Source organism: Labeo rohita, chromosome 7 (genome assembly GCF_022985175.1).
Source record: "Labeo rohita strain BAU-BD-2019 chromosome 7, IGBB_LRoh.1.0, whole genome shotgun sequence".
In the NCBI taxonomy this organism is placed as follows: domain Eukaryota; kingdom Metazoa; phylum Chordata; class Actinopteri; order Cypriniformes; family Cyprinidae; genus Labeo; species Labeo rohita.
Genome location: NC_066875.1, coordinates 38684082 through 38703571, shown reverse-complemented (window position 1 = coordinate 38703571; position 19490 = coordinate 38684082). Strand labels below are relative to the sequence as shown.

Genomic DNA, 19490 nt, shown 5'->3' with positions numbered 1-19490 from the left:
ATCTGAGTTTTCATTTTAAAACACTTTCCATCCACATTCGCATTTTCAAGCGTTTTCCAAAAGTTTGTCATCCACATTGGAATGTCAGAAAATGTAAAACCTCATAAAAGCTTGCTGAGATGATACAGACAGAACAGAACATAAGTTTTCATGCAATTCTTCTGGCAGGATCATTTTATTTACGGAAATATCTCATCATTCACTGACGCGTCCATGTCGCGCTCACTCATGTTTGATCTAAAAAGCAGCTGCCCTCATGTTTTGCCGCAGGACAGCAATTGTGAGTACATTTTCTGTCATCTTTCAGGACTGTCATATGAAGAGTGTACAAAGTAAATATTTTTAGCGACAATGTGAAAGTGAATAACACATAACAGGCACAATTAGTGGTATAAACAGATGTCTATTAGTACAACATGCGTCACATGACTAAAGATGCATCATCTTTTTCAAAAGCCTCTGTTTTCACAGTCCACACTACAGCGCGAAAACAGTGTTCAGATTTATCCACATTGGAGAGTATTTTCAAAAAACTTGACTTTCCTTGACTTCCTTGACCGTCTTAGTGTGGAAGTAAGGGCAAAATGGAGAGAAAAATATGAACAAACGGCGCGCTCACCTTTGAACCGGCGCATGCGCTAACCTAATTTTTAACCTGGAGAAACCTTCTTACAAGTGAACAGAGTAAAGAGGAAATAACATGTTAACAATCTCCCTATACTTTAAACAAAACAAAGTATAAATACAAAAAAAAATAACACACAAAACAAAGATTACAGTTACCATAGAGTCTTTTTTTTAAATGACCCTTTCCTGTTTCTTTTTTTTCTTAAGTCCCCAGTCCTTAACTAAGTGCTTTCAATAGCACCATAGTCCTTCACTGAGTACTTTCAATAACATCAGGGCCGATGCTCCTTTTTTTTATAAGACAGTCAGCGAGTTCAGTTTTTGTGTCTGACCAGAGTACCTTCTTGATTCTTTTACTCTGTATGAGCTTCTTTATGCTGCCTATTTCCAGTCAAAGATGTTTCTCAGAGACCTGTTTTGCTGACTTAAGGGCATCAAACAGAGGGTGGTTGTCTGTCACAAAGATCAACGGGAGTGTATTCAGCTCAGCATTTCCAGTAGTAAGTTCAGAAAAGAGAGTAGTCAGAAAAATGGCATTATCTATTCCATCCGACAGGGCTAGAGTTTCCCCTGCCAGAGTACTCCTCACCACATGTCTAAATTTTCTTGGATTGCCAACAGAAAGGAGAAAATTTTCTCCTTCTCCCATGAGACCAATCGATGTTCCCCCTTGCGTGCCCCCATCAGGGAGATTTCCAAGGGACACATCACTGAAAACGACAAAGTTTAGAGCATCACTGTTCCCAAATGTTGAAACCTGAGAGTCACCTTTTCAGATTTAAGCTTTCTAATGACCTAATTTGTCTCGTGAGTAGACTGGACTGTAGCATACCTTATATTTGATGCTAGACTGCATACATTAAACATAATGTCTGGTCTGGTTTGTTTTGCAACCCATAGTATTTGTCCTATTTTTGACATAACCTGCTCTTTTTCAGTCTCATTAATAGAAACATCCCTCTGCACTGCACGTGCTGCTTGCAGCCAAATAGGCTGTAGGTTTTCAGTGTAACTATGCTGATGTACATGAACTACACCGTTAACAGTAACAAAGTCCATTCCCACATAGCAGGACATAAATTCACTGGACAACTGCATGCCCCGCAAGAAAGCAGATTTGATGTCCATAGAATGGACTTGCCACTTATTTTGACAGATTACAGCTAATAATAGCCTAAGAGAGTCAGAAGCACAGGTTGGGGAATCTTTCTGCAGCTCGTGAATATTAAGCTCTTCAAAACCTCTGGCTACAAATCGTGCTTTAGGCACAATGCCATTCTGAGTTTCTTTGAGACTACAGACCCATCTGGTAGAGACACACTTTTGACCTGCATCATCAACTTCTCCAAAAACATTGTTTTTGTATCAATTGACTATTTCATCTTGTTTAGCTGCATTAAATGAAATGTCTTTTGTTGTAAGTACATCAGACTCTTTATCAGTTGATTCAATGTGAAGATAATCAACACAAGACATATCCAATGACTCTTTTTGCCCATCACTGCTATCTTGTTCAATATGTTGCAGATTAAACCAGTTTTTATATTTTCCAGAGGCTTTGCCTGCTCTGCTTAAAACCTTGGCTCTCTGCAGACCACCACTGTCCTGTTTCATAAATGTTACAGTCTGTCCTGTTTTTAGCTTTACACCAGCTGAAGAGACAGGATTACCACACACACATCATGATCTGTTTCAGTTTGTGTCATACTAGGATGAACCATTTCTTCTGTATTTAAAGGAGTACTCCACTTCCAGAACACAGTTTACAAATAATTTACTCACCCCCTCGTCATCCAAGATGTTTATGTCTTTCTGTATTCAGTCGTAAAGAAATTATGGTTTTTGAGGAAAGCATTTTCCAATTACCATATAATGGACTTCATTGGTGCCCCGATTTTGAACTTCCAAAATGTAGTTTAAATGCAGCTTCAAAGGGCTCTAAACGATCCCAGCCCGAGGAAGAAGGGTCTTATCTAATGAAACGATCTGTAATTTTTTTCGAAAACTAAAATTTTTTATACTTTTTAGGCACAAAAGCTTGTGTAGCACAGGCTCTGGGATGCACGTCCACGATGCTACAAATCAGTAATGGGTTGTTCTCGTAGCATCGTGAACACGCATCCCAGAGCCTGTGCTACACAAGCTTTTGTGCTTAAAAAGTATAAAAAATGTATTTCCCGAAAAAAAATGACTGATCGTTTCACTGTGATCGTGACACTTTTTCCTCGGCTGGGATCGTTTAGAGCCCTTTGAAACTGGATTTAAACTACATTTTGGAAGTTCAAAATCAGGGCACCAAAGAAGTCCATTATATAGAGAAAAATCCTGAAATACTTTCCTCAAAAACCATAATTTCTTCACAACTGAAGACAGAAAGACATGAACATCTTGGATGACAAGGGGGTGAGTAAATAATTTGACAATTGTTGTTCTAGAAGTGGAGTTCTCCTTTAACTCCCTGGTGTTTTCTTGGTCACTGTCTTTGTTTTCTTTACTATCTGAACGATCTGCTACATTGTTTAAGCTACCTTTTTCACTTACTTTTGGGCTGTTGTCTTGTTCATTTTGCTTATCTTGAGATTCCTGATCCTGTGTGTTTGTCTTACAGAGCCTGGATTGATGTACTCTAACAAGAGTCCCCCTATGTCTTACAAACACAGCAGCTCCATCTTGACCAATAACTACCACTGGCCACTTCCACTGAGGACAGTCTATCCTTTTGTAATAGACCTTGTCACCAGTCACATAGATGTCATCTGTGGGCCTAAGCTGCCTACGTAGTGCCCTTCTTATTTGCTCAGAAGACTCTGCTTCTGTGAATGCTTTCCTAGAAGCATATAAAGCAGAAATGTGTTCTCCTACTTTAGCACAGTAGTACCTTCTAGAGCAGGCAATTTATCAACTAACACGGAAGGTTAGGATTCTGTCCAAACACTAATTGGTATGGACTGTAACCATGCACATTCAACATACTGTTCTTAGCCATGAGGGCCCAGTCAAGGGCAGTGTCCCAGTCACATCTATTTTCTCGTTTGACCTTCAGGATGATCTCGGTGACTGTTTGGTTATGTCACTCGAGTAGTCCGTTGCTCCAGGGACTGTATTCAGCTGTTGTTCTTGTTTAAATGTTAAAGTTTTCAGCCATGTCTCTGATCTCTTTGTTGTTGAATTCCCCTCCATTATCACTGTACAGCTTTTGGGGAGTGCCATGGACACTTATCCAAGTGTGAATGAAAGAGTTGACAATTTCAGATGACTTCTTTGTTTTCACAATGTTTCCGGCGCTGAAACGTGTAAAGTGGTCATTGATGTGAAGATACCATGAACCTGGTTCTAACTCGTGCAGATCCACTGCCACTGTCTCGTTATATTCCGAAGCCATGGGCAACCCCACAGCAGGCTTTAGCTTTGTCCTTTTGTACTTTAGTTTGTACTTCTTTGCATATTTCACAGTCATATACTATTTGTTGTAGAATATTAAAGCATTCTTTGTCCTTATTTCCTGAACTGTAAATGAGCCTCTGTAGCCTGTCTAGCCTGTCTGCCGACGCGTGACCAAACTGCTTATGGAGCTTCAGAAGGATTTTGTGTTTCTCATCTGGAGACATATCGTCTGTCACTGTTACAACTTCCTCTTCAGTTTGATCTTTTTTAGTGTCTTTGTCTCTGATATCGACACAGTAATGTCCAGAACTAGTAAATTCAAGAGGAATGGACTGTTTGAACATCACTGCACTGTCCTTTTCCATGTCCAAAATTGTCCCTGCTTTCTTCAGTGACGTCTTACTCAGCAGGAGTGGGATGTCAACCTTGACAACTTCTGTTTCAATTGAGCATTAAGTGTGGACAGTCTTTAGCCTAATGAAATGTGCACTGGCAAATAGCACATCTGGGATCTCTTACCGTATTTATCCAGTGGATTAGTCCCTGGTCATGGCTGCTCTGGTTGCCCACTTTGCAGCGTTCTGTTCTCCTCCTCCTTGTGATCTTTGTGCGGTGAAAAATGCCACGCCCTGGTTCACTTGAATTCCGTTTTCCTCTGAAAATCCGTTTCAGAGCTGATTTCATAGACGAAAACGTCAACTCTGTGCAGGCCGTCAGTGCTAGCTGTCTGTTTTTTAATCGTGGCAAGCCGTGTCCAATAGCTTAAAAGCCAGCACAGCGTCAGGAAGCATAACCAAAGAATTTCTGCACAAACTGTCAGAAACCGTCTTAGGTAAGCTCATCTGCATGCTCGTCGTCCTCATTGGGGTCTCGACCTGACTGCAACCAACTTATACCAGTCATAACCGACGTTTGATGGCGTCCGGCACCTTAGAGAGGTGTGCTCTTCATGGATGAATCCCGGTTTTTACTGTACAGGGCAGATGGCAGACAGCGTGTATGGCGTTGTGTGGGTGAGCGGTTTGCCGATGTCAACATTGTGGATCGAGTGGCCCATGGTGGCGGTGGGGTTATGGTATGGGCATTCATATGTTTTGGACAGCGAACACAGGTGCATTTTATTGATGGTATGTTGAATGCACAGAGATACTGTGACAAGATCCTGAGGCCCATTGTTGTGCCATTCATCCACGACCATCACCTCATGTTGCAGCATGATAATGCACGGCCCCATGTTGCAAGGATCTCTACACAATTCCTGGAAGCTGAAAACATCCTAGTTCTTGCAAGGCCAGCATACTCACTGGACATGTCACCCATTGAGCATGTTTGGGATGCTCTGGATCGGCAAATACGGCAGCATGTGCCAGTTCCTGTCAATATCCAGCAACTTCGCACAGCCATTGAAGAGGAGTGGACCAACATTCCACAGGCCACAATCAACAACCTGATTAACTCTATGCACAGGAGATGTGTTGCACTGTGTGCGGCAAATGGTAGTCACACCAGATACTGACCGATTTTCAGAACCCCTCGGACCCCCCCCAATACAGTAAAACTGCACATTTTAGAGTGGCCTTTTATTGTGGCCAGCCTAAGGCACACCTGTGCAATAATCATGCTGTCTAATCAGCATCTTGATATGCCACACCTGTGAGGTGGATGGATTATCTCGGCAAAGGAAAAGTGCTCACTAACACAGAATTAGACAGATTTGTGAACAATATTTAAGAAAAATAGGCCTTTTGTGTACATAGAAAAAGTCTTAGATCTTTGAGTTCAGCTCAAGAAAAATGGGGGCAAAAACAAGCCCCAAGGCGACAGCGAGGGCTTGCTTCTTTGTGTCGAGCTCGGTAACCCACGTCCAGATATTAACTTTCTTTTTTTCAACACTTGTATGGCCTGGTTTCAGCAAACTTCGGCAGAACTTTATAACTAGCTGGCATTCTTCAACCATCCTCTGCTAACATGTTAACTCAATTAAACACAACGTTTACGTTACACAGTTAGCACACTTTATTTCCTACATCTTGTCGTCTCCCCCATCAGCAACACACCTCAACTCCGTTCCAACACAACTCTGCCCCCTTTACACCGCACGCTCACCTTTGAACCGGCACATACACTAACCTCCTTTTTAACCTGGAGAAACCTTCTTACAAGTGAACAGAGTAGGGAGGAAATAACATGTTATCTCTAGTCACCATTTTTTGAAAAATGTTTAATGTTGAAATATAGTTTTTTCGTGTCATATATCACCTAGAATTCTCTAGCTGCTCTCACCATTAAATCTGTCAATGGCTTCCTGTCGGAGAGCTCCAGTGATGCCTCCATCAATCCGCTCATATTTATAACCCTCATAATCCAGGAAATCCTCCAGCAAATCCAGCATCTTGGTCATCTGATGGGGAAACAGAGTGTGTAAGCACAAATAAGATCTAGTAAGTCATGATAAAATCAAAATGAATGCAAAGTACCACATCTGATTAAAACAGACCAACAAAGTTCCACCTAGCCTGCCATGAGCTGCACATTAGACTGCACTGATTAGAAACACAAACTATTAAATTTGAACAAAAGCACAAAGTAGAAAATAAAATAGGGTAAACCCTATATATTTATGTAATATTTTCTCATTTCAAAAGTTGTGCTGTGCACCACCTGGGGGCACTAAACAACCACAATTTTAATAGCAAATACAGTACAGGTTCTTATGTGCAAAATACAGGCTGAGTGAAAGTATTTACATGTATGTTTGTACCTGAGAGAACACTAGCACTCTGTGGCCTTGCTCTTTCAGTTTTCTGAGCATTTTCTGCAGCAGCATGAGTTTCCCAGAAGCCTTAGTGAGACCTGCTCCTTCATATGCTCCACTTGGTGTTTTAGGAGCTTCCTGTAACACAACAAGACAGCCTATGATACTTGTGCACAACAAAGTAACCTGTCAAACACTAAACACAACTATTTACTATTATTTTAAACATACTAAATATTATCTTAAATATTCTGGCATTTGAATACAATTTTCTGACAGCAGATGGCAGTATTTTACACTACATAAGTTAGGACCAAAAAGAGTGAAACCCCATCCTAATTAAGTGTTTTTTGTTGCTGTCAGAAATACAGTGTGTTTTCTTACGGCAGAAGCGACGGGGAAGAGGTAGGGGTGGTTGCAGCACTTTTTTAGGTCCATCATAATGTTGAGCAGAGACACTTGGTTCCCTCCTCCTTTAGAATTCAGCGCCTCGAAATTACGCGTCAGAATGAACTTGTAGTATTTTCTGTTTATACACAGTGTGCACACAAAAACATATGAAAAAAGTCAAGCACACATAGAAATTTATTTAAACAAATTAAATATTTTTATTGCTTCCTATTGCTGATTATCATGAGATAATAAATACAACACATTTTGTTTATAAAAAATCAATGCTGTTGTACTTACTTCTGCATGGGGCTAAGCTCCACTCGGACGATCAGCTCAGTTTTGGCCGGCATGTTCTTAAACACATCAGCTTTGAGTCTCCGGAGCATGTGTGGGCCGAGCAGGTCGTGCAGTTTCTTAATCTGGTCCTCTTTAGAGATGTCTGCAAACTCCTCTAGAAAACCCTCTAGATTACTGATGGATAGAAATAAAGCAATGTAGTCGAGCTATTTTAAAGTTTTAAAACATGTTTGTGTTGATGTGTACATACAGTGGCCTCAAAAAGGAGACTTCAGCCACACTAAAAATGTACATCATTGCATTGTGTAACATATTACATCCAAATACTCTTGGGGACATTTTTATAGTTTGTTTGAGCATATAAATGTGCTTTTATGCATATGTGCATACTTGAAGCGGTTAGGCGTCAGGAAGTTGAGAAGGTGGAAAAGTTCTTCCAGGTTGTTCTGGAGTGGAGTTCCTGTTAGCAGCAGCTTATGGTCTATCTTGTAGTCGTTGAGTCTCCTGAAGAACTAACACAGCACAACAACTGTCTTCAGTTAATAAAACACATACATCTGTATTTTACTTAATTGGAAACATACAAGGTGTTTACTATAGACCGAGTATGAAACCATAATGAGCAGCACTTCTTTTATACACAAACTTTTACACACAATTTTATATCTTTTTGCAAAATGTGTACAAATAGGAGTAAAAAATAGTTATGAAAAGTTTGGGGTCAGAAAGATTTTTTTAAGTAATTAGTATTGGTTTTAAGCAAAGACTCATTATGTATCACGGTTTTTACAAAAGATTATGTGACACTGAAGACTGGAGTCATCAAAATACAGGTCAAAAGTTTACATACACCTTGCAAAATGTTAATTATTTTACCAAAATAAGAGGGATCATGCATGCATGTTATTGTTTTTTTAGTACTGACCTGAATAAGATATTTCACATAAAAGATGTTTACATTTAGTCCACAAGAGAAAATAATAGTTTTATTTAATAGTTTTAATTTATTTTATAAAAATGACCCCGTTAAAAGTTTACATACACTTGATTCTTAATACTGCGTTGTTAACTGAATGATCCACAGCTGTTTTTTTGTTGTTGTTTAGTGATAGTTGTTCATGAGTCCCTTGTTTGTCTTGTGAACAGTTAAATTGCCTGTTGTTCTTCAGAAAAATCCTTCAGGCCCCACACATTCTTTGGTTTTTCAGCATTTTTGTGTATTTAAACCCTTTACAACAATTACTTTTGAGATCAGTTTTTTCACACTGAGGACAACTGAGGGATTCATATGCAACTATTACAGAAAGTTCAAACACTCACTGATGCTTCAGAAGGAAACACGATGCATTAAGAGCCGGGGGTGAAAACTTTTGAATTTGAAGATCAGGGTAAATTGAACTTATTTTGTCTTCTGGGAAACATGTAAGCATCTTCTATAGCTTTTGAAGGGCATTTACTAAATAATAAAAAAAGATCTTTAGGCAAAATAAAAAAATAATGTACACATCTTCATTCTGTTTGAAAAACTCATCAAAAGTTTTAAACCCTGGCTCTTAATGCATTGTGTTTCCTTCTGGAGCATCAATGAGCGTTTGAACCTTCTGTAATAGTTGCATATGAGTCCCTTAGTTGTCCTCAGTGTGAAAAGATGGATCTCAAAATCATACAGTCATTGTTATAAAGGGTTCGAATACATAAAAAGGCTGAAAAACCAAAGAAGGGACCTGATGGATTTTTCTGAACAACATTTAACTCTTCAGGACAAATAAGGACCTCATGAACAACTATGACTAAACAAAATAAAAAAAAACACATAGCTGTGGATGATTCAGGTAACAACACAGTATTAAGAATCAAGCGTATGTAAACTTTTGAATGGGGTAATTTTTATAAATTCAGCTATTATTTTCTCTTGTGGACTAAATGTATACGTCTATATATATAATTTGTGTCTTCAGTTTCCTGCAGACACATTACATACAAGAGAGTCTAAGTACAAAAAAATCATTGTATTAGACACATTCATCTATATTTTGGTCCCCTCTGTGAATTTCTTAACTGAAAATGTGCAATGGCTTTATTATGGTGGTTTATAAAAAGTGCTGGTTTATTTCTGTCATCCTCAATCTACTGTGTTGCCCAAGATGTAATTTCCTGTGCGGCATTAAATTAGGATGAATCATGCAAACACACTCTCTCAAACCAAACAAAACTTGGACAAAAAACAGGAACACCCAACTAAGTCAGTATACCTTGGACTGGTTGTTTTTGAGCCGGTGGGCTTCATCCACAACAAGACATGCCCAGTCAATGGACTTGAGAACATTCTGGTCTATGGTCACAAGCTCATAGGAGGTCAACAACACGTGGAACTTAATGGGCGCTTCTCTCTGGAGGGATGATGTGTAGAAAATGAAAACAACAGTTAGAGTAAAATAACACATTCCTACAGCACCAAATGACATCCTTCCCCTCTTCACTCATACTATGGCTCTCCTTCTGCCATTTTTTTATTTTACTTCTCTTCATTTTCCTTCTCACACTGTCCATCTTTGCATTTCACCTCTCCAATCAGTAGTCATTCCTTCCCCTCCAGCGTTCATCTCCTCTCCTTCTTACCCGTAATTTGAAGGCTTTCTTTCCTCCCTTCACCGCCGTGTCGTCAAAGGTGAACTCATTCTCACGGATGATGGCCCGGCTGTCCTTGTCTCCGGTGTAAGTGACAACGTAGAAGTCAGGAGCCCACATCTCAAACTCCCTCTCCCAGTTAATGATTGTGGACAGCGGAGCGCTCACCAGGAATGGCCCTTTAGTGTGTCCCTAAAGAAATGGACAGAGAGATATGGAAGGATGCACAGAGAGCAACAGGATGGGAGATAGAAATATAATGTGAAGTTCAAAAAAATGACTTGTCATTTAACATACAATTTTATAACCTGACCCTCACAGACCTCTTTAAAGAGTGAGTAGAGAAAAACAATAGTCTGGATGGTCTTGCCCAAGCCCATTTCATCAGCCAGGATGGTGTCTGTTCCCTGCGCCCAGGAGAACCGCAGCCAGTTCAGCCCTTCCAGCTGATAGAGGTGCAGCGTCCCTCCTGTCTCTGTCACAAAGTCTGGCTGCTCCTCATACTTGATTGTAGGCTGAAAGAAAAAAGATGGGTAGAGAACTGATGAGAAAAGACAGAGAGACGGTGGTCCTACATCCTCTGGAAGCTTGAACGCACTTAGGACTTTGTGCTAGAAAGCAGATGTGACAAAATATAACATCAGAGAAAGTTAAAATAGGGCTGTTGACAGGTAGAATGTGTAAGAAAACAAATATGTGACCCTGGACCACAAAACCAGTTGTAAGCACAGGTATATTTGTTTGGGTCAAAATTACTGATGTTTAAATTTTTATGCCAAAAATCATTAGGATATTAAGTAAATATTTTGTAAATTTACTACCATAAATATATCAAAACTTAATTTTTGATTAGTATGCATTGCTAAGAACTTCATTTGGACAACTTTAAAGGTGATTTTTTCAATATTTTGATTTTTATGCACCCTCAGATTTCAGATTTTCAAATAGTTGTGTCTCGGCCAAATATTGTCCTATTGTTATTTATAAATCTCATTTTCTGACATTTTATGACTGGTTTTGTGGTTCAGGATCACATATAGTGAATCAACAGCATAAAAGAGTGGTTCTCATACTGTGGTACGCTACACTAATCAATAGTTTTAAAACAGGTGTGCCTGGTCCTGCTCCTGGAAGGACCGCATCCTGCAGAGTTACCTCCAACTCTAATCAAACACAACCAAACCAGCTAATCAAAATCTTTACTGGTTTACTGTAAACTTTTAGGCAGGTGTGTTGGATGCCAACCCTCCAGGAGTGGGATTGGCCACCCCTGTTTTAACATGAAAAATAACATCCACAGTTTTTTCCATTTAAAAATTTTCCCCAGTCTATTTATGATTTTAATATAGCTTTGTGTCTAAGGCTGTAATGAATAGCCTACATTTTTCTGCAATACAGGACGTGAATATTTAAAATGCTGAGCATTGTCTGTACGCAGACACAGCACTGCATGACACAATTTTATTGCTCACTAAAAAGAAAGAAGCAGACAACTGAAGCGATCAACAAAAGGTGAGTTATTGTTATGTTTGGCCTCAAATTATGTAAGCATCTAGATGCTCATTTTTAAGAGGGCAAGTTTGAATTGAACTGCAGAATTTGCATATTACTGTGCTACATTGTGACAGCAGTTCTTTCTAAATATGATCATTTTGTTATGTTTTTTAGATGCTTCTTTTTTCCTGCAAAAGTGCCAAGAACCTTTCTGATTCACAGTCCTCCCATCTCTCATACTGTATAAGATACTTCTAGTATTTCTGCTGTAATTATGAAAAAAAATGCTTGTTTTAATTTTTTTTAACAGTCCTGATATATTAAATGCATTAACCACAATTTTGTAATTCCATACGTTTTGAAAACTCCGTTCTTCAATAAAAGCAATAGTTGTTAAAGGGGAAAAATAAATACGATACTGTTCAAATCATGATTTGATTAGTTTTATGAGCATTTTAATTTAGAGTTAAAGTATTAATAAACTAGTAATTAATTAATATTACTTTTATTTAATAATATATAAATATTAATTTAAATATTAATAATAATTCACCAAACTAAACATCAAGTCATCATGAATTACCCTGGTTGAAAAAACACTGGTCTAGCAGCAGTGTGATTTATTCTAACAACAGAATATTACCAATATTATTTTAAAAATAACATTACACATTATGCTTAAAGAGATGACAATCTGCTAAAAAATTAGGGGAACACTATTCTGACAAGACTGTACTTGTTTGTCTTAACCACAGATTTTAGTTAAAATGCTACTTGGCCTTAAAGGGATAGTTCACCCAAAAATGAAAATTCTGTCATTATTCTGTCATCATTCTGTCATTGTCATCAATGTGGAACATTTCAGTTGAACTGCAGTCTATGCAGGGTCAGAAAGCTCTTGGATTTCATCAAAAATATCTTAATTTGTTTTCTGATGATAAACGAAGGTCTTCCAGGTTTGGAACAACATGAGGGTGAGTAATTAATAACAGAATTTAATTTTTTTGGGTGAACTTTAAATATATCCCTTTAAATATATTATTTCAGAACCACTGGAATAAAAAACACATGTGACACTAACATCATTAACAGGTGTGCTTGGAGCATCATCATTCTCCTCTCTCCTCCTCATCTTCCTTGGCTTTTCTGGGTCTTCCTTCATCACTTCTTCCCTGTGAGAAAAAAAGAACAAAACACCGCTTATTCCATTATCCAATATATACTTCTAGAAAACAAAGATTCTGTGAGAAATCAAACCCTTGTGACAGTTTTCTGAAACATCTATGTATAACTGCACCTGTGTCTCCAGTACGCCGCTTTGTGCCCACCGAACTCGGGGATGTCCAGCTCATCTCTCTCCCAGGTGCACTGGTCATAGGTCAGATCTCTCCATTTAACCAGGTAGTGGTAGTTGCCCTTCTTATCCATGCTGTGCGCAAACACACAAACACATAAAATGTAATATTCTGACAGTACAAATTACTACATTAGCACAAAAAACACACACCTGTGATTGATTATCCTGTGCACCATCATCCACTCAGGTTTGATGCCATATCGGTAGTACTTCTCCTCCAGAATGGCATATTGAGGGTCTTTGGCCCTCCGCTTCTCACTCTTCCCAGAATCCTCCTCTCCCCCAGAGCCATAGTCCAGACTGGGCGGCTCGTCCATGTCCGTTTTCCTTTGATAGTTCCGGAACATCACGGAGTGGAAGATCTCGAGCTGAGGAAAGACAGATATGATAAGGGAAAAGTCTGTACATCCCGTAACAGCTAAGTCTGTCTCACACTGTCTTACTCTCGCACCTGTAGCTCTGTGATCCAGGTGCAGTGCCAGTAGGACTGTGCTGCTAGCTTCACAAAGAACTCTCTCTCTGGACGGCCCTTCATAGGCGGAGGGGGCGGTGCATCAGGGGGTGCGTCTGGGGGTGGAGGGACAGGAACAGGGGGTGGGGGATCACCCCATCGCCAGTGCAGAATTTTTTGCACTCGCCCTTTGATTGGTGGACACTGAAAGACAACAGAAGTTGCACATCATAAACATTTCCACTAGACGGATCATTGATGAATTTGTAATGTATTAATTACAAAATTAAACTAATTAACCTAAAGTAACCTCATAAATTACTTAGTCCCCTCAAAACAATCTCTCAAGCTAAATCCAACCACAATGATTTTACACCAAACCAAAATCAACCCTAACTTTAACTGTGCTCACCTCAAATCAACCCTTCTCTTTATAAACTTTATTTATTATTTTACTGTGTATATTAACAACACATGAAATGCTAGCTATATATACTAATGCAATTTATTCCTGTGATGCAAAGCTGAATTTTCAGCAGCCATTATTTCAGTCTTCAGCATCACATGATTAGGGGTCGACCGATATGTGTTTTTCAGGGCTGGTGCCAGTATTGATTATTACAGATCAAGTAGACCGATAACCGATATTTTGAACCAATATAACATGTCGTGTAAAAATATAACAAGGGCTCTGACAAAAACTTTCTTTAAATGCTTTTAAATTATTTTATTGGCAAATTGGTTTTGAAAGTGAACAATATCAATAACCATAAAAATGCTTGAAATGGGTGCCGATAATCGGCCAGGCCAATAGGTCGACCCCTACACATGATTCTTCAGAAATCATTTTAATATGCTGATTTGGTGTTAAAAACACGTCCTACTATTATTATATATAATGTTGAAAACAGTTGTGTTGCTTAATATTCTGTGAAAACTGTAATACCTTTTTCAGAAGTTTTTTTCAGAACAGAAACAGAACTTTTTTGGGAAACAATGTACGTAAAAAAAAGTATTTTTTGATTAATTTATGTGCCTTGTTGAATTAAAGCAGGGGTGTCCAACCCTGTTCATGGAGATTGACTTTCCTGCAGAGTTTAGTTCCAACCCTAATCAAACACACCTGTCTGTAATTATCAAGTGCTCCTTGAGATCCTAATTAGCTGGTTTTGGTGTGTTTGGTCAGGGTTGGAACTGAACTCTGCAGCAAAGTCGATCTCCAGGACCAGGGTTGAGCACCCCTGAATTAAAGTATCAACTTCTTTTAAAAAAAATTATTTAAAATATCATTTAATATATATATATATATCTATATATATATATATAGATATATATATATATATATATATATTCTAATTTTAAATAAAAAAACATCTTTGCCATGTTAAGGCTAATTTTATCACTAGCACTCAATGTATTCTAAATACCCACAATAAAATATTTTCACACATTTTTGCATAATTTAACACAATTTCAGCTTGACTGAAAATAATATTATGTTCACAAGTGATATTTACCTTGAATTTCTTTCTTTTCTTCAAACATCACATTTCTCATAACTCATCCCAAGCATGCACTGTTCACTGACAGTGTTGTCTCCATTGTAACCAAGTACATTAACTCCTGAAAAAACTTTATTAGGACCAAAATTGTTTGTTGTGGTCACTCCACAACTACAGGTCAGCTGTCCCATAACTCATTTTATGTCCACAATAAACACTGGTTTGTGTTTCTATTATCATAGTTTTACAGTGGTGGCCAAAATTATTAGAACACTAGTATTTTCACCAGCTAAAAATGGTTTTAAGTCAGTTATTTCTATCATTTGCTGTAGTATGTCACTGGAAATATCAGTTTACATTTCCAAACATTGATTTTGCCATTAACTGTAATAATCAGGTGAGATTTTTGTTTGCACAAGGATTCTGACAACAGTCAGTTCTCCACACAGAGATCTGATCTCATCATCATCCAGTCTGTCTGGAATGAAACAGAACAAACTGAGACTGAAATTCAAACGAACTGTGGCAACATCTCCAGGATGCTTCAAAAAACATATTTGCAAAGCTACAGTACTGTTAAATGTTTTAGTCACTTGTGTAAAAATGCTGTAAAGTGCTGTGAGGATGCTGTCAAAAATGTCAAAAATAGATTTTCTTTATCAATTAACTTCTGTTAACTAAATTTGGTGTGACCATCTTTTGCGTTTAAAGCAGCTTTTCCCCTAGATGCACTTGCGCATAGTTGTTCAGGTAGGTCTCTTGATGCATCTTGGAGGTGTTGTCACAGTTCTTCTGGATTTAGTCTCTCAGTTTGTTCTGTTTCATTCCAGACAGACCGGATGATGATGAGATCAGATATCTGTGTGGAGCACTGGCTGTTGTCATACTGCTTGTGCAAACAAAAATCTCACTGGAGTATTACAATTAATGGCAAAATTAACATTTGGAAATGTAAACTGATATTTCCTACTGACACACTACAGCAAAAGATAGAAATAACTGACTTAAAACCGTTTTAGCTGGTGAAAATACTAGTGTTCTAATAATTTTGGCCACCACTGTAAATCTTAGTTTAAAAATGAATGTTTGGGTCTGTGACGTGGGAAAAACAATAAACTGTGTGAAAGCATAAAAAACACTTGATTGGAAAATATTAATGATGAAGGTATTGTAATGAATGTTTATTGTATAAACATTAAGCCCTGTGACATAAAATTGGCAGTACAGTGGTGGAGCATTACTCACAGTGCAGCGTGGACAGAGCCACTCTCCGTTGGGGATCTCGGGCAGTGGGGGGTTCAGGCAGTGAATGTGATAAGATGACGGGCAGGAGTCACAACACAGCAGCTCTCCTCCATCTTTACACACGCGACAGAACTCCATGTGATCATCCTCTTCTTCCTCTCCACCCAGCCCTGGCTCCACATCCCGGACATCGTCACACTCCTCTTCAAAGTCCTCAAAGTCTTCTTCCTTCGCTTCCCACTGGATCCCCTCTTTCTCCTGAAAAAAAAACATGCACTTAAATAGAGGAACATTAAACTGAAAAAATTCTGTTTCATCTCATATTACTTCCAAGTTTTTTGATGTTGTTGATAATCTTCTCAAATATAAATGTGAAAAAACTATCAGATGAGATCGGGTTCCAGTTTAAAATCAATCTGAAGTTCTGTAGGTCTGGATGGAAGTGACTCACGCAGTGAGGGCAGCTCCACTTGCCCTCGGGGGCTTTCTCAAGCTCAGGCTCAAGGCACACCAGGTGGTACGCTCGAGGACAGGTATCACACAGAATGATCTCTCCTCCCTGCTGGCACACCTCGCAGTAGTCCTGATGGTCAGTCTCATAGCCATCGCCATCCTCATCACCCAGTGCTGAGAGAGAAACTTAATTTGAAGAAACGTAGCAAAATTAATTTTAACCCTCTGATGCATAATGTCAATTAAATTCAAAAGTGACAAAAATTTACAGATAATGTACTCACCCCCTTGTCATCCAAGATGTTCATGTCTTTCTTTCTTCAGTTGTAAAGAAATTATGTTTTTTGAGGAAAACATTTCAGGATTTCTCTCCATGTAATGGACTTCTATGGTGCCCCCAAATTTGAACTTCCAAAATGCAGTTTAAATGCAGCTTCAAAGGGCTCTAAATGATCCCAACTGAGGAAAAAGGGTCTTATCTAGTGAAACTATCAGTTATTTTTAAAAAATTACAATTTATATGCTTTTTAACCTCAAACGCTTGTCTCGTCTAGCTCTGTGTGAACTCAGTTTTTTTTCGGTCATGACAGTTACGGTACATCTAAAAATTCCCATCTCATTTTCTCCTCCAACTTCAAAATCATCCTACATAGCTGCAGAGGTACCGACCCTGAGTTTACAAAGTGAACATGCAAAAAAAGTGAAACAACCTTTACAAAAAAGGTAAAAACAACGATGTAGGGTGATTTTGAAGTTGGAGGAGAAAATGAGAAGTGAGTTTTTAGATGTACCCTAACTGCCATGACTGGAAAAAAAACAGTTCACAAAGAGCTAGACAAGACAAGCGTTTGAGGTTAAAAAGCATATAAATTGTAATTTTTTAAAAATAACTGATAGTTTCACTAGATAAGACCCTTTTTCCTCAGTTGGGATCATTTAGAGCCCTTTGAAGCTGCATTTAAACTGCATTTTGAAAGTTCAAATTTGGGGGCACCATAGAAGTCCATTACGTGGAGAGAAATCCTGAAATGTTTTCCTCAAAAAAACATAAATTCTTTACGACTGAAGAAAGAAAGACATGAACATCTTGGATGACAAGGGGGTGAGTACATTATCTGTACATTTTTGTTCTGGAAGTGAACAAGTGAACTAATACTTTAAAGTGAAATGTAATGTCATTTCGAACAAAATAAAAGGCAGTCTATTGTATGAGGTGCTATATAAACAAATGCACTTGCATTGTGCATGATTACATTCTTGTTTCCAAGCCAAAAGGATTTTTTGTTTTTTATTTAATGAATCAGACTTTATTTTTAAAGACCTTGTTTTTAAAGGGAGAACCAGGTCATCGTAGTACAGTACAAACAAATGTCTCACCCTTTTTCTTCTTCTTTGCCGGGCGACCCCTTTTGTTCTTCTTGACCCGTCCCGAGCTGTCAGAGCGGACGGAAGAACTGTGAACGCTGGAGTTCTCCTGCTCAGAATCGTCCTCGTCCACCTCCTCACTCTGCATTACAACCACACATGCGATCAAACACAACCACTGCACCCAACAAACATTTATGTGCACAGGTTTTACACAAGTATAACTCACCGAACTGCTCTTCTTCCTCTTGTTACCAAGCGTTCCCAGTTTAATACGCAAAGGAGCCATTTTCTTGGGTTTTGGCTTCTTCTTATCAGAAACACGAGGACTCTTACTGCGTTTCTTGTAGCCAGGGCCTGTTGATAACCAATAAATAGCAATATTAAAATTAAACAGTATTGACATTATTGACAGTATTTGTCTGGATGCATTAAAAATAAAACACTAAAAACTAAAATCAATGAATTTAGGCATCAGAAAATTATGAATATACAGGGGTTGGACAATGAAACTGAAACACTGGCCAATATAGTGTTGGAGGTTTCATGGCTATATTTATGCAGCCTTGTGGCCAGTCTTTACTGATCGCACATTCAACCAATAAGAGCAGAGTGTGAAGGTTGACTATGTGCACCCAATAGCTCAAACATTGTACCCTGAAGGTGGTGCCGTGTATTAGGATGCTAATGCACCAATACACACAGCAAGACTGGTGACAAGAGTGATTTGATGAACATGAAAGTAAAGTTAAACATCTCCCATGGCCTGCACAGTCACCAGATCTGAATATTATTGAGCCACTTTGGGGTGTTTTGGAGGAGCGAGTCAGGAAATGTTTTCATACACCAACATCACATAGTGACCTGGCCACTGTTCTGCGAAAGGAATGGCTCAAAATCCTTCTGGCTACTGTGCAGGACTTGTATTTGTCATTCCCAAGATGAAATAATGCTGTCTTGGCTGCAAAAGGAGGCCAAACACCATACTAATTGTGGTCTAAACCCAGGTGTTTCAGTTTCACTGTCCAACCCCTGTATGTTTAGAGAGTTGGATAAAATGACATTTAAAAATGTAATCAGTGTTTCTAAATATTAACTTTAAATGAGTGTAAAGGCAACATTAATGTAAAATTATGGGATATGCATGCAGGGCTCCACACTAAGGATTTTTTCTACTGGCCCCTGACAAAATATTCACTGGCCCTTCCACAAAAAATAAACTAATTATATAATATAGTTATTGTTTCTGACTTATGTAATTTTGTGTTGTAATAATTAAGGTTATTACACCCAAATTTTAGGTACAATTTCTGAATATGGTTTTATCAAATTTTGCACAGGTTTTGTGGCAAAAGATTTCATGACAAAGTACACATTTCTGTTTTTGAACTGTATGCAAATGTATGCATATTTAATTATGTGGTGTCTCATTTGCATATTTAAACATAACATTTCAATAAACTTTTAATACAAAATAATTATATACTGTGATTAATCAAGTGGGGGAAGTATGGTGACATCTACACTAACAGTAAAAAG

The 19490-nt window shown here is 38.4% G+C and overlaps 1 protein-coding gene across 1 annotated transcript in view; it reads right to left on the bottom strand.

Annotated features, from left to right (window-relative positions):
* chd3 (chromodomain helicase DNA binding protein 3) overlaps window positions 1-19490 on the bottom strand; it is a 57747-nt gene that overhangs the window by 30277 nt on the left and 7980 nt on the right. Inside the window, 16 exon segments of the mRNA XM_051113800.1 lie at window positions 6295-6412; window positions 6773-6904; window positions 7151-7292; window positions 7457-7630; window positions 7847-7968; window positions 9709-9846; window positions 10076-10276; window positions 10408-10599; window positions 12660-12750; window positions 12876-13007; window positions 13086-13303; window positions 13387-13590; window positions 16134-16391; window positions 16585-16772; window positions 17964-18093; window positions 18181-18308. Coding sequence (XP_050969757.1) covers window positions 6295-6412; window positions 6773-6904; window positions 7151-7292; window positions 7457-7630; window positions 7847-7968; window positions 9709-9846; window positions 10076-10276; window positions 10408-10599; window positions 12660-12750; window positions 12876-13007; window positions 13086-13303; window positions 13387-13590; window positions 16134-16391; window positions 16585-16772; window positions 17964-18093; window positions 18181-18308 — 2568 coding nt within the window.